Source organism: Solanum tuberosum, unplaced genomic scaffold (assembly GCF_000226075.1).
Source record: "Solanum tuberosum cultivar DM 1-3 516 R44 unplaced genomic scaffold, SolTub_3.0 scf00155, whole genome shotgun sequence".
Classification (NCBI taxonomy): domain Eukaryota; kingdom Viridiplantae; phylum Streptophyta; class Magnoliopsida; order Solanales; family Solanaceae; genus Solanum; species Solanum tuberosum.
Window position 1 is genome coordinate 1,300,651 of NW_006239081.1, and position 13,324 is coordinate 1,313,974.

The 13,324-nt window shown below is 34.2% G+C and overlaps 1 protein-coding gene across 3 annotated transcripts in view; it reads left to right on the top strand.

The window, feature by feature from the left end:
- The first annotated feature begins 8,026 nt into the window (after positions 1 to 8,026).
- The window catches only part of LOC102596669 (uncharacterized), a 6,809-nt gene continuing 1,511 nt past the window's right edge, over positions 8,027 to 13,324 (top strand). The window contains exons 1-6 of one of the 3 annotated variants that reach the window (XM_006353494.2): positions 8,027 to 8,132; positions 8,933 to 9,098; positions 10,050 to 10,202; positions 10,293 to 10,468; positions 10,611 to 10,717; positions 12,003 to 12,213. In XM_006353494.2, the coding sequence (XP_006353556.1) occupies positions 8,958 to 9,098; positions 10,050 to 10,202; positions 10,293 to 10,468; positions 10,611 to 10,701 (561 nt within the window). In that variant the 5' untranslated portion in view covers positions 8,027 to 8,132; positions 8,933 to 8,957 and the 3' untranslated portion in view covers positions 10,702 to 10,717; positions 12,003 to 12,213. Of the gene's footprint in view, positions 8,133 to 8,158; positions 8,305 to 8,932; positions 9,099 to 10,049; positions 10,203 to 10,292; positions 10,469 to 10,610; positions 10,718 to 12,002; positions 12,214 to 13,324 lie in introns of those variants that run through there. The other 2 variants (XM_006353495.2, XM_006353496.2) reach the window with 2 other exon arrangements.

The window sequence follows — 13,324 nt, forward strand, 5'->3', positions numbered from 1 at the left end:
CCCATAATTTTTTGGAAATATGACTAATCAGATTTTTTAGCATCCAAATATTTTGCTAGCATCCGTAATGACCTAGTGAACGACGCTTATAGCCTTTATAGGATATACACCACTTTCTTAGCATTTCAAGACCATGAGATAGGAACTCAAAATTTTCTTAGTTTTTCGTGTGTATTAGTCCATGAATATTCATAAATGGATAAATGATTTTGTGCCCCCAATTTATTCGTACCATCAACGATGACCTAGTGAACGATACCCATAGCCTCTACAGGATCTACATCACACTTTTAGCATTTTTCGTGAATTAGGTGATTTTCTCTATTTTTCCTGTGTGTTAGTACATGATTTTTTGGTGATATGAATTTTAGACACTTTTTTTTGCAAAAACTTTACGGGACCCTCCGTATTCCTTAATGACCTAGAGGAACATTACCTATAGCCTTACCATGATCCGCACCACTTTTTTTTAGCATTTAGGGGTCCACTCAACAGGAATTAGACAATTTTCTCAATTTTTTTTTGTGTGTGTTAGTATATGATTTTTTTGGTGATATGTATTTCAGACATTTTTTTTGGAAAAAACCTTTACATGACCCTCCGTAATGACCTAGGAGAATAATACCTATAGCCTCACCATGATCCAGTCCTCCTTTTTAGCATTTAGGGGATACTCAACAAGAATTAAACGATTTTCTCAATTTTTCGTGTTTGTTAGTACATGAAATTTGAAAAATATGGATTTCGGTAAAAAAACCACCAGACGCATATCACCCAAACTCCATTGAGTATAACACATGAAAAATTGAAAAATTCCTATTTCCCATACCGGGCCTCGTTTGAACTAGAAAATGTCGACGTTTGCCCATTCGAACCAGTGCACACCATTAAATAGGTCGTCACGATGCCCACAAAAATTTTTAGCCAAAAAGTCGTCGGGATCACATATCACCCAAAATTCATGGACAATTACACACGAAGAATGGACAAATTAATATTTCTCGTTTCATGCCTCGTTTGAACTTGAGAATGCCGATGTTTGCCTTCCGAACCAATGCACACCATTAAATAGATCGTTATGGACGTCTACAAAAAGGTTTAAACAAAAAAACGTTGGGCGCACATGTTACCCAAAATTCATAGACTATAACACACGAAAAATAAGAAAATTCATATTCCTATTCCGGACCTCGTTTGAACTTCAAAATGTCGATGTTTGCCCCTCTGAACCATGAATCTAGCGATTTGGAGAACTCCATTTTTTTTTCCAAAAAAAAACTTTATAACGACCTCTGTAATGAGTTGGTGAAGCGGTATGTACATTCCCATCGTTTTTTCAGACATTTTCTCATTTACAAATCACTATTAGGAATTATGCGATATTTTTGGTTTTTCGTGTGTTAATTAGCCCATGATCTGACGATTTAAGGACCCAAATTTTATTTCTTAAAGATATTTATTAGGACCTCCATAACGAGTAGGGGAAGTGTTACGTACAATCCTATCATTTTTTCAAGCATATTCTGCATTTACAATCCAACTTTTAGGAATTACGTGACTTTCTTGTTTTTTCTTGTGTACTAGCCCATGAATCCATCGTAACAAATGTCCATTAAAAATTTCGACCAAACAAAAGTTAGGATCACGTATCACCAAAAATTCATGGACTATGCACAAAAAAATGGTAAATTCGATTTTTCACGCATTGTGGTTTTTTTGAACTCGAAAATGTGTTTGTTTGCCCCTCATGACAAACTGATTCCATTAATAAGGTCACTACGGAAGTCCATAAAATTTTTTGGTAAAAAACAAGTCAGGATCACGTATCACCAAAAATCATGGACTATAGCACACAAAAACGGTAAATTTATCTTTCCCGCATTGGGGCTCTTTCGAATTTGAAAATGTGTCTGTTTACCCTTCGGGACCAACTGACTCTATTAATAAGATCTTAACGGACATCCATAAATTTTTTTGGCCAAAAATAAATCGGGATCACATATCATTAAAAATCCATGACTACAACACACGAAAAATGATAAATTTGGTCTTTTATGCATTGGGCTCTTTTGAACTTGAAAATGCATCCATTTGACCCTCAGAAAAACCTGACACCATTAATAAAGTCGTCGGACGTCCATACAAAAATTTATCCAAAAACAAGTTGGGATCACATATCACCAAAAATCTATGGACTATAGCCCACAAAAAATGGAAAATTCGGTCTTTCCCATATTGGGGTTCTTTTGAACTTGAAAATGTGTTAGTTTGCCCCTCGGGGCCAACTGAATCTATTAATAAGGTCGTAATGGACGTCTATAAAAAATTTCAGTAAAAATTAAGTCGGGATCACGTATCACCATAAATTCATGGACCATAGTACACGATAAAGGGTAAATTAAGTGTTTCCTACACTGTGGATCTTTTGAACTTGAAAATGTGTCTGTTTTCCCCTTGTGACCAATTGACTCTATTAATAGGGTTGTAACATATGTCCATAAATAATTTCGGCAAAAACAAGTCGGAATCACGTCTCACAAAAAATTTATGGACTAATACACACAAAAATTTGAGAAATTTGGGTAATTCCTAAAAAAAGACTTGTAAATGCGGAAATAAGTGATTAAAAAATGATGTGAGTATACGTACTGGTTCCCCAACTCATTACGGAGGCCCTCATAAAGTTTTTTCAAATTTTTTTTAGAGCGCTCCGAGGTGCCAGATCCATGTGCTAATACACACGAAAAATCGAGGAATTTGGGTAATTCCTAAAAAAGAGCTTGTAAATGCGAAAATAGGTATTAAAAATGGTGTGAGTATACGTAGTAGTTCCCCAACTCATTGCAAGGTCCTCATAAAGTTTTTTTTTAAAAAAAATTGGGTACTCCGAGGCTCCAGATCCATGGGCTAATACACACGAAATATCAAGAAATTTGGGTAATTTCTAAAAAAGACTTGTAAATGCAAAAATAAGCGTTAAAAAATTGTGTGATTATACGTGGTAGTTCCCCAACTTATAAAAGAGGTCCTCATAAATTTTTTTCAATTTTTTTTTTGAATGCCCCCAGGTGCCAGATCCATATGCTAATTAATACACACGAAAAATTAAAGAATTTGGGTAATTCCTAAAAATGGGTTTGTAAATGTAGAAATAAACCTTAAAAATGGTGTGAGTATATGTGGTGGTTCCCCAACTCATTATGGAGGTGCTCATAATTTTATTTTTTAAAAAAATTATTGGATGCTCCGATGCGCCAAATCTATGGGCATTAACACACAAAAAATCGAGGAATTTGAGTAATTTCTAAAAAAAGGTTTGTAAATGCAGAAATAGGCTTTAAAAATGACATGAATATACATGGTGGTTCCACAACTCATCATGGAGGTCTTCATAAGTTTTTTTTAAAAAAATATTAGGGTGCTCGCAGGCGCCAGATCCATGGGGTAATACACACGAAGAATTGTGAAATTTGGGTAATTTCTAAAAAAAGACTTGTAAATACGAAAATAGGTCTTAAAAAATGGTGTGAGTATACGTAGTGATTTCCTAACTCATTACAGAGGTCCTCATAAAAATTTTACAAAATTTTTTTGGGTGCTCGAAGGCGCTAGATCCATGGGCTAATACACATAAAAAATCAAGGAATTTGGGTAATTCCTAAAAAAAAGCCTTGTAAATGTGGAAATAGACATTAAAAAAATTGTGTGAATATATGTGGTGGTTCCCAAACTCATTACGAAGGTCCTCATCAAGCTTTTTCAAATTTTTTTAAGGTGCTCCGAGGTGCTAGATCCATGGGCTAATAAACACGAAAAATTCAAAAAAATTGGTTAATTATTAAAAATGGCTTGTAAGTGCTGAAATATGCATTAAAAAATGGTGTAAGTATACGTGGTGGTTCCCAACTTATTACAGAGGTCCTCATAAAGTTTTTTCAAAAAAAAAATTTGGTGCTCCAAGGCGCCTGATCTCTAGGCTAATACAAGCGAAAATTGAGAAATTTAGGTAATTTCTAAAAAAGGCTTGTAAATGCAGAAATAAGCGTTAAAAATGATGTGAGTATATGTGGTGGTTGAACATCAACTCATTACGAAGATCCTCATAAAAATATTTTTTAAAAAAATTAAAATACTCCGAGGCGCCAGATCCATGTGCTAATATAAAAATGAAAAATCGAGAAATTTATGTAATTTCTAAAAAAGAGCTTGTAAATGCGAAAATAAGCATTAAACAAATTATGTAAGTATACGTGGTGGTTCTCTAACTCATTACGGATGTGGTTTTAATAAAAAGTTTTGGATACTCCAAGGCGCGACTTAAGTTGCCACTAATACAGTCTTTTAGTGGCGACCTAGGTTGCCACTAACACATTCTTTTAGTGGCGACATATTTTTTTTTGGTGGCGACCTAGTTACCTCTAATAATGTCTTTTAGTGGCGATATATGTTTTTTTTGTGGCGACCGAAGTTGCCACTAACACATTCTTTTAGTGGCGACATATTTTTTTTTGGTGGCGACCTTAGTTACCTCTAATAATGTCCTTTAGTGGCGATATATGTTTTTTTTGTGGCGACGTAAGTTGCCACTAATACCGTCTTTTAGTGGCGACATATTTTTCTTTTTTGTGGCGACTTAAGTTGCCACTAATACTGTTCTTTAGTGGCGACATATTTTTTATTTTTTTGTGGCTACCTAAGTTGCCACTAATACCGTCTTTTAGTGGCGACATATTTTTCTTTTTGTGGCGACTTAAGTTGCCACTAATACTGTCTTTTAGTGGCGACATATTTTTCTTTTTGTGGCGACTTAAGTTGCCACTAATACTGTCTTTTAGTGGCGACATATTTTTCTTTTTGTGGCGACTTAAGTTGCCACTAATACTGTCTTTTAGTGGCGACATATTTTTCTTTTTGTGGCGACTTAAGTTGCCACTAATACTGTCTTTTAGTGGCGACATATTTTTCTTTTTGTGGCGACTTAAGTTGCCACTAATACTGTCTTTTAGTGGGGACATATATTTCTTTTTGTTGCGACTTAAGTTGCTACTAATTTGGATAATTTCTAAAGAAGAGCTTGTAAATGTAGAAATAGACGTTTAAAAATGGTGTGAATATACGTGGTGGTCCTCAACTCATTATGTAGGCTCTCATGAAATGTTTTCAAAAAAACATTTTGGTGCTCGAGAAATTTGAGTAATTATTAAAAAAATGCTTTTAAATGCGGAAATAGACATTAAAAATGATGTGAGTAAACGTAGTGGTTCCCAAACTCATTACGGAGGTCCTCATAAAATTTTTAGCACATGAAAAATGGTAAATTTGGTCTTTCCCGCATTGGGACTCTTTTCAACTTGAAAATGCATCTGTTAACCCCTTGCATGAAGATGTGGCTTGTCCTTCCGACCTCTGTCCTTGTCTTGTTCATTTCTGTGTCTTTCAATTTATTATTTATTTTTTAATTTCAATAAAATGATGCTACACATTGGAAAAAAAAATGTTTGCAAACATTACTTAAGGTTTCAATATAAAATGATATGCAGAAATTGCTAATGAAATCTGAAACTGAAAAAGAGCTAGATTCAATTACGAAGAAGTATGATTTGTAGCTTCAAATTGTTGAAATGGAATTAGCTCAAAATAAAAAAGATCTTGATACAATCTACAACAACGTGCATGTGCATAAGTTATGCTTTAATATATTGTCAAAATTTTACATTTCTTTGAACTAGTTAGTTATATAAAAATCATTCATTAACTACCAATAAAGAACTAGGAAATTCTGAACTTTTCCCTTCTATTCAATCATATACTAACGATTACTTAACACAAATAAAGAAACCTATGAATGAGAGGGGGAGAAAAACATTTGAATGATCTCGAATTAAAAAGACGAAACAACATGTATAGGACAGTGAAACAAATTCTTATTTAGTACTACACGGAGATCTGCAGATAAAATTGTCACCGTACTGCTTCGCAACTGAAGGAGCTTGTGATTGAAACATTTTATGCAGGTGGATATTATATGCTGCAGTGAAAAGTTGAATGGAGATACGACACTCAAGGAATTCGACTTATATGGATGTCACACCTTCCTAATTCTGCGAGGGAAAAGGTAAAATGGGACTTGAAAGATGATGTGATTGAGCTAGGGTACATCAAAATTCAGAAGCGAGAAGCCTGAAACTCCCCAAAAGAAATAAGAAGTGTGGCTTCTGGCTATCTGGTTTAAATGCAATGAACTTCCTATCTCACAACAGACTTAAAGACTATCAAAAGACAATTTATTGTACTTGCATAATAATAGCCATAGAGCTATTAGTCCTCATTTCTACTTTATTATCAGCAAACAATCTATACTTTGGACCTGTATTCTCTAGTTTTCTATCAAATATTATGATATGGACTTCTATATACTCTATCATCTGGTTGCACTGGCTACTTCATTTTTGTATCTCTCACCAATACGCAATATATAATGAGCAGGTTTTTCAGAATGCATCTTGCATAGGTGTGTTTTTTTAGAAAGTCTGATTGACTTTCACTAATTTATATTCCTCTACAGGCAGATGGAAGTAAGGCTGTTTGATACTATTTTGCCTATCAGATTTCATGATAAATGTTGATACCACTCCAATTCAGTCTTTTTTCAGCCCATCAATTAGTGTTTGACATAGAGTTAGTGAATTTAAGAGTCAGTTCACGCACAAACAATCAAATCAAATCTTGATTATTTATGTATCAACATAATAACATTCTTCTAGTAATTCAAACGCTAGTTCAGTCATATTTATTATAGTGCTCCCTAAACCCCCAATAAAGAATGACTTACTTACCTTCTCACTTCGTCATTAAAAAAAATTGACAATCTTCCTTGACGCTAGTTTAGTCATATATCTCTCCCTCCTTATTCATACAAGATATGTTTGGATTGTCCCAAAATGTTCACTTTATTAATAGAAACTATTCTCACTAGCTTTTTATTTTTGATATTATACATGTTCCCACTGGAGTAATTATTATTTTTATATTTGAGATTCAAGTTTTTTTTTCTTAAATTTAAAGTTGTGAGGCTCAAAGGCCTCCTTTAATAAAACAAAAATTATGTACAACATGCTAGGTCCAACAAAGACAAAGCAACAAAATAAATAAATCTTAGATTGGAGTTATTTCTTTCTTTTTAATAATTTTTTTTTGTTTTTTTATGATCTTAAACTAAAAGATATATATATACCAAATATGAATCTTGTGGTCTTAAACATATCATGTGGAAGTTAAATTTAAAAATTGATCTATAAAAAAAATATTCTTTAATATTTCCAAACAAATTAAAACATTCTTTATCTTTTTTGTTAAAAAAAGCTTAAGATTATTTTATTATTACTAAAAAATTAGGCCCTTCAATTTTGAAGGCCTAAGACATATGCCTCATTTTTAAAGGCATTGAGTCATCCCTAATAGAAATGCAAAAGGTATAAAAAATCTAAATACTAAAGTGTGATGACTGAAAATTTGAGATGATGCACAAGAAAATGTGGATCATCATACATGAATGAGTATTAAAACCAAACTTCAGAGAGAGATAACATATGCATGATACCTCTTTGCAGGGAAAAAAGAGTAATTAGAGAGTTAATTCGTCTATGTGGCAGTGAGAGCTGTTTGACGTGCAATGTGGAGTTCATGTGGTATTCATGTGGCATCCATGTGACATTTAACACACACATGAATACTTCTGTTAATTAGAAGGGTAAGTTTCCTAATAGTTTGATGGGAAGGATATTTTTGAGCCGAAATTTAGTTTAAGAGTATATTTAAGTTATTTCGAATAGTTTAAGGGTAGTTTTGACCATTTTCCGTACTTTTTATGACTTTTGACAAATTATATTGTATAGTTAATGCATATCTCTTATCATTTTTATGTAAATAAAAAATGACTATATTTGTTATGAATTAATAATTATTTTATATATTTAAAACTAAAACCCTTTTTATAAATTCTTAATTTTAAATTTACTCACTTAAATTTAGTATCAAATTAAAACAATAGAATTCAATTGAAACAGTGAATATCCAGCAAATTTGTGTACTGAATTCACACTGCTTCTCTCCCCGTTCCAGTTATCCTCAAGGTACGTACTTGCTGTATTTCGAGCTATATCCCCCATACACAAAACCCCTTTTTTGTGTAACCCTTCTCCCTTATATCTGTTATATTTTCCTCCTAGCATCAAGATTTGATGAAAAAGTATGAATTAATACATAAAGAAATCATTTTTATGTGTGAAGATTTGTTTTTTTAAGGTAGTTTAGCAGTTGGCTATTGCTGTTTGAATTGATTCTTGACATATAAAGTTTGATGAACAAGTTTAAATAGGAGTATAGAATATCATTTGTATGTGTAGAAATTTGATTTTGAGGTGTTTGGTCTTTGACCCATTTGCAGTTTGGACTTTGGATTGATTCTTGGCCTTAAAATTTGATGAACAAGTATGAATTGATATTGTGAGGGAAAAATCATTTTTATGTGTAAAGATTTGATTTTTAGGTGTTTGGTCTTTGACCCATTTGCAGTTTGGACTTTGGATTGATTCTTGGCCTTTAAATTTGATGAGCAAGTATGAATTGATATTGTGGGGGGGGGGGGGATCATTTTTATGTGTAAAGATTTGATGGTGTTTGGTCCTTGCCCATTTGAAGTTTGAATTGGTTCTGACTTAAATTCGATTAAAGCAAGTATGACTTGATGTATAGAGAAATCACTTTTATGTGTTAAGATTTGATTTTGTGGCATTGGGCTGCTGACCTGGTTGCAGTTTGATTTGATTCTGGCATTAAGTTTGATGAACTAGTACGAATTAACATATAAAGAAATCATTTTAATTTGTACCAATTTGATTTTGAGGTGGTTGTTTGTTTGATCCATTTGCAGTTTGAGTTGATTCTCGGGTCCAAGAATGGAGGAGGGTGGTCTGAGTCAAAGTGGAGAAGAACCCAAATCATGGGATGAGCTTTACAATGTCAATCTGATGCCTTCGGAGATTTTTCTCAAGTTCAGAAAAGAAATTGAGGGCTATCGAGTTGGTGTTAACTTGGAGGTACTAATTTCTGACTAACCATCTATATTAAGTTATCAACAACAAACCCAATGTAATCCCACAAGTGGGGTCTGGGGAGGGTAGAGTGTACGCACTGACATCTATATCGTTAGTGATATATGAATAAACTAAGTCTCAGTCCCAAACCAATTAGGGTTGATTATATGAATATGGTCTTCCTTGATGCTTCCTTTGTTAATTAGTTTAGTGGGACTATTGTATTAAAAAGTTTCAAGACGTTTTGGGTTACTTTCAGCTTAACTCGGGTAATTGCACTTGTTAGTATGAGTTAATACAAGTGAGCAGTCCTCTTTTCCTTGGATGGAGATGGAGCAATTTACTTTTGCAAACAGAGTAAGTGTTTATGTCATAGTTATTCAACAATTAACTGTCTCCAAAGTTGCGATCGGCTATATGAATCCTCACTTGTATTACTCGATTTAAGCTTTTGCAAATAGTGTAAGTGTTGAATTGTTGCGATCGGCTATATGAATCCTCACTTGCCATGTCACTCCGATTTAAGCTTATCTCAGTGCTTTAGCATGAAAAAACATGTTTTATATTGTGAGGAATTATCAAAAATTGACTTGTTTTGTGTTGACTATCAACCTATCGCAACTCTTCATGCAAGTTTGAGACTGGCAATATGAGCAAACTCAAATATATAGAGTTTGCTAATGTTAATGATTGGATACTTTACACATAATCTGTTGTGAGATGGTTGTTGGGTGATATGCGATCTGCTTCTTTCCAGACAATTCGTTAGTATAAAAGTTAATGCACAATACTGAAATCTGAATTGACACAATACGCAAAATTACTGCAGTAACACTGTAGTTGTTGCTGAAATCACCTGAAAGGATATTGAGAGCAAGCATTTTAACTTTGTGTCTATGTTGGGTATTTCTGGTTTTAAGTTTTAACTCTTCTTTTATGATGCCTTTTGACTAGTTTTACAATGCCCCATACAATGAATATCTGGCTAAGCTGGTCTTAAAACCTTTAGCCCCTGAGCGGAGATGGAAGTTCATATATGAGCCTTTGCATCATGAAGTCCGCCTTCTTTCCAAGAAGATCCCGGTGACAAAATTTCTAAATCTTCAGGTTGAACTTTTTCAGCTTCTTCCCTACACTGTACTATTTCCGTTTCTTATCAGCATAAAAGTTATAGGGTAACCGTTTGAACTTATACAGGTTGGTGTAGGCCATAGCTTTCAGTTGCAGGCAACTGGTTGGAAATGGAAGCTCACGACTTGTTTCGGCGGAGATGGTATCTCCAGTATCCGGAATAAAACATCTCTTGGATTATGTCCTGGTGTGGATTTCCGTTTTGGATGGAAAGCAGATTATGTATTTCCAGAAGTTACTGGGCAAGTTACTTTATCCTCATTTGCGCTTCACTTCAAAGAAATTACCGGCTTCTTATACCTGTAACAATATCTTGTAAGAAATAAAACTGACTGAAACTTGGTGGCGCTTTTACTTAACATGAAATTTGGGTTCCTTTTTCAGGGCTTTAGGCACTGGTGAACCATTGTTCAATATGAATTCTGGACGACTACAAGCGTCGCTGGATAGAGTGGAGGCCATCTTTTCCCAATAAGCACAGTCCATTCTTGGTATAGTCCCTGCTTATGCCTTCTAATTCTGTTGAACTTGGGTGTCACTCAATCTTCCTTCAAAATCATTCGGTGGTCTTTCATTTATCTGAATACTATCATATGAGGATTGCACAATAGAGCTGTCTCATCTTACTTTGCACGTAAATCATGCATCTGCCTCGGAAAACATAAATCACGTTGAGATTTTCATTTATAGAGTTTTAGACACCTCAAGGGACTTCATTATTCATCAACGAAGTTGCTCCTTTCATGTTCTTTCCTCGGAAGCCACACTTTTATGATATCAGTTTTTGCTTTGTACTTCTTTTGGGAGATGGGGGATGGGCAGTCGAATGGAGGAGAACGGAACACAAATATGTTCGGGGTTTTAACATACTGTTGAATGTCCTATTAAGAGTTGGCAAGGGAGAAGACTACTCTCTTGAATGTCTCCTTTCTACAGTACTGATCCCCTTTAGTTGTTTGTTTCGACTTGGTTGATTGTCTCGTTTTTCACTGAAATTACTTCATTATTACTGAACCTGTGCATATAATCAGTAAGACCATTCTGGAAACTGGAAGGGGACTTGCTGCCACTTTTTAGACCTTAGGAGCCGAGTTTTTATAACTTTACGCGGTCCACTAGGTTATGGTCCTAAACTAGTTAAAAATAGTAGCAGAGCACTGTTTTGTTAGAACTGTATAATAGCATCAGGTGCATAATTTTGAACTTAATTGGTGGAGTGTTCAAGAGTAGTCGACACAATACCACATTTCACCAAGGAGTTTCTAACGAGCATGTAGGAAAGAAGTAGATAGCTCATAAAATGGAAGATATGATCAATCACTGTGAGTTGTACAGCCAAGATTGTAAATCATAATGGGTCATCTTTGACGGGGATGTTTTGTTAAATGATGCTCGTGCTGAAAGTTTGATTATCTCGAGTTCTACCTTTACTTAGTCTGTTTGCTGTAACATAGGATGCTATCATCAGGTTCTATCTTGAGAACACACTGAATGTACAGTAATGTTGAAGACATCGTAATTACAACAACAAACCCAGTGTTATCGCGTAAGTGGGGTCTGGGGAGGCTAGAGTACATGCACCTTACCTGTTTGTTTCTATAAACCCAGTGTAATCCCATAAGTGGGGTCTAGGGAGGCTAGAGTATATGCAGACCTTACTTGTTTGTTTCTATATATATCTCGTGTTTGATTTATAGGGACATGTAAATAGACTGAAATCGAATTTATCTTCATTTGACAATAATACATTTGGTTTATCTTGTGTTTCATTTGTAGGACATGTTATTGATGCTATTGACATTTCCCAACAAATTATCGACCTCCTAAAAAATGTTGAAGAAATGAGCTAGGGAGAGTTGGCTGACCACAGTTGCGGAAGAGTACCAAAGGAAGGAGGCAGAGGCGGAACTAGGATTTTAGGCTCATGGCACATATTTCTTATTCTTCTTGCTAGATCTAAGAAGTTTATCACCACATTAGTTTTGAGGTGTGATGACCCGAGTGATGACCCGGAAGGTCATTTTTGGAAATTTTGAACTATTCGTTTAACTTGAGTTAATTAATCGATAGTTAGTGGACTAAAGTGATCATTTATTTAAGACCCTATACCATTAGGGCCATGTGTTAAAAATTTAAGTTAGTGGATTTTGTCAGTTTTAATAAACAATTAAATTAGAAATAAAGAAGAGTCAGAAAACACAGAAGAGAAAGGAAGAGGAATAACCTAACCTAGCCGCGACATCGATCAAAGAGGAAACAAAGAGTTGCAGATACACGATTCGGCCATCTTCAATTCTTGGTAGGCATACAATAATTACTTTATATAAAAATAAGGATAGTTGCTGGCATATTACATTATAATAATGTTGGTTTGGTACAGTGCTAGCACTATGGTTATAATTATTAATTGTTACCAAATTGTTGGTTATTAAGATGTGATGATTGGCAATGATTGCCATTGAAATCATTATAGTATCATTTTAGACGGTTACTGGGTTTAAGACATTAGGGATTTTTATATGTATATATATGTGCGTATTCAATACATACATGCGAAGATAAATTTCTTTCCATTCTGGTACAAAGATAGGCATATATTATTTACGTATGTTTGTGGACTAGAGGGCATTGATTAAATTATGGTTGACGGATGAACAGTACTAAGATGTAAGATATGTTTATCTGTGGGTTAATATTTTTAATTCATTAAGAGTTAGATGGGATATTGAGGTAAATTGCTGTATGTTTGTTAAAATGGGTTGTGAGTTTGTTTTGGAAATTAATAGGAATGGTGGGCCAAGGATTGACCATAATGAGCTAATCATTGGTTGGAATAAAAGGGTGTCAAAGGAAAAGTTACTGTTCCTAAATCAATTCGGTTAAATTTTATATTGTGGTTATTATATTATGATTCAAGTGTTGATAGGTTGGTATGTGTAATTAAATACCATATGTATGGTACTAAGTGAATATCATTTGAAATATGATATTGGAAAGGAAATAATTGGAATCTAATCCAAGACTTGAAACTTGGAAAACTATGATAGTGAAATGTTAATTGGCATCAAGAGTTACGAACTTGATTATAAAGTCTAGCG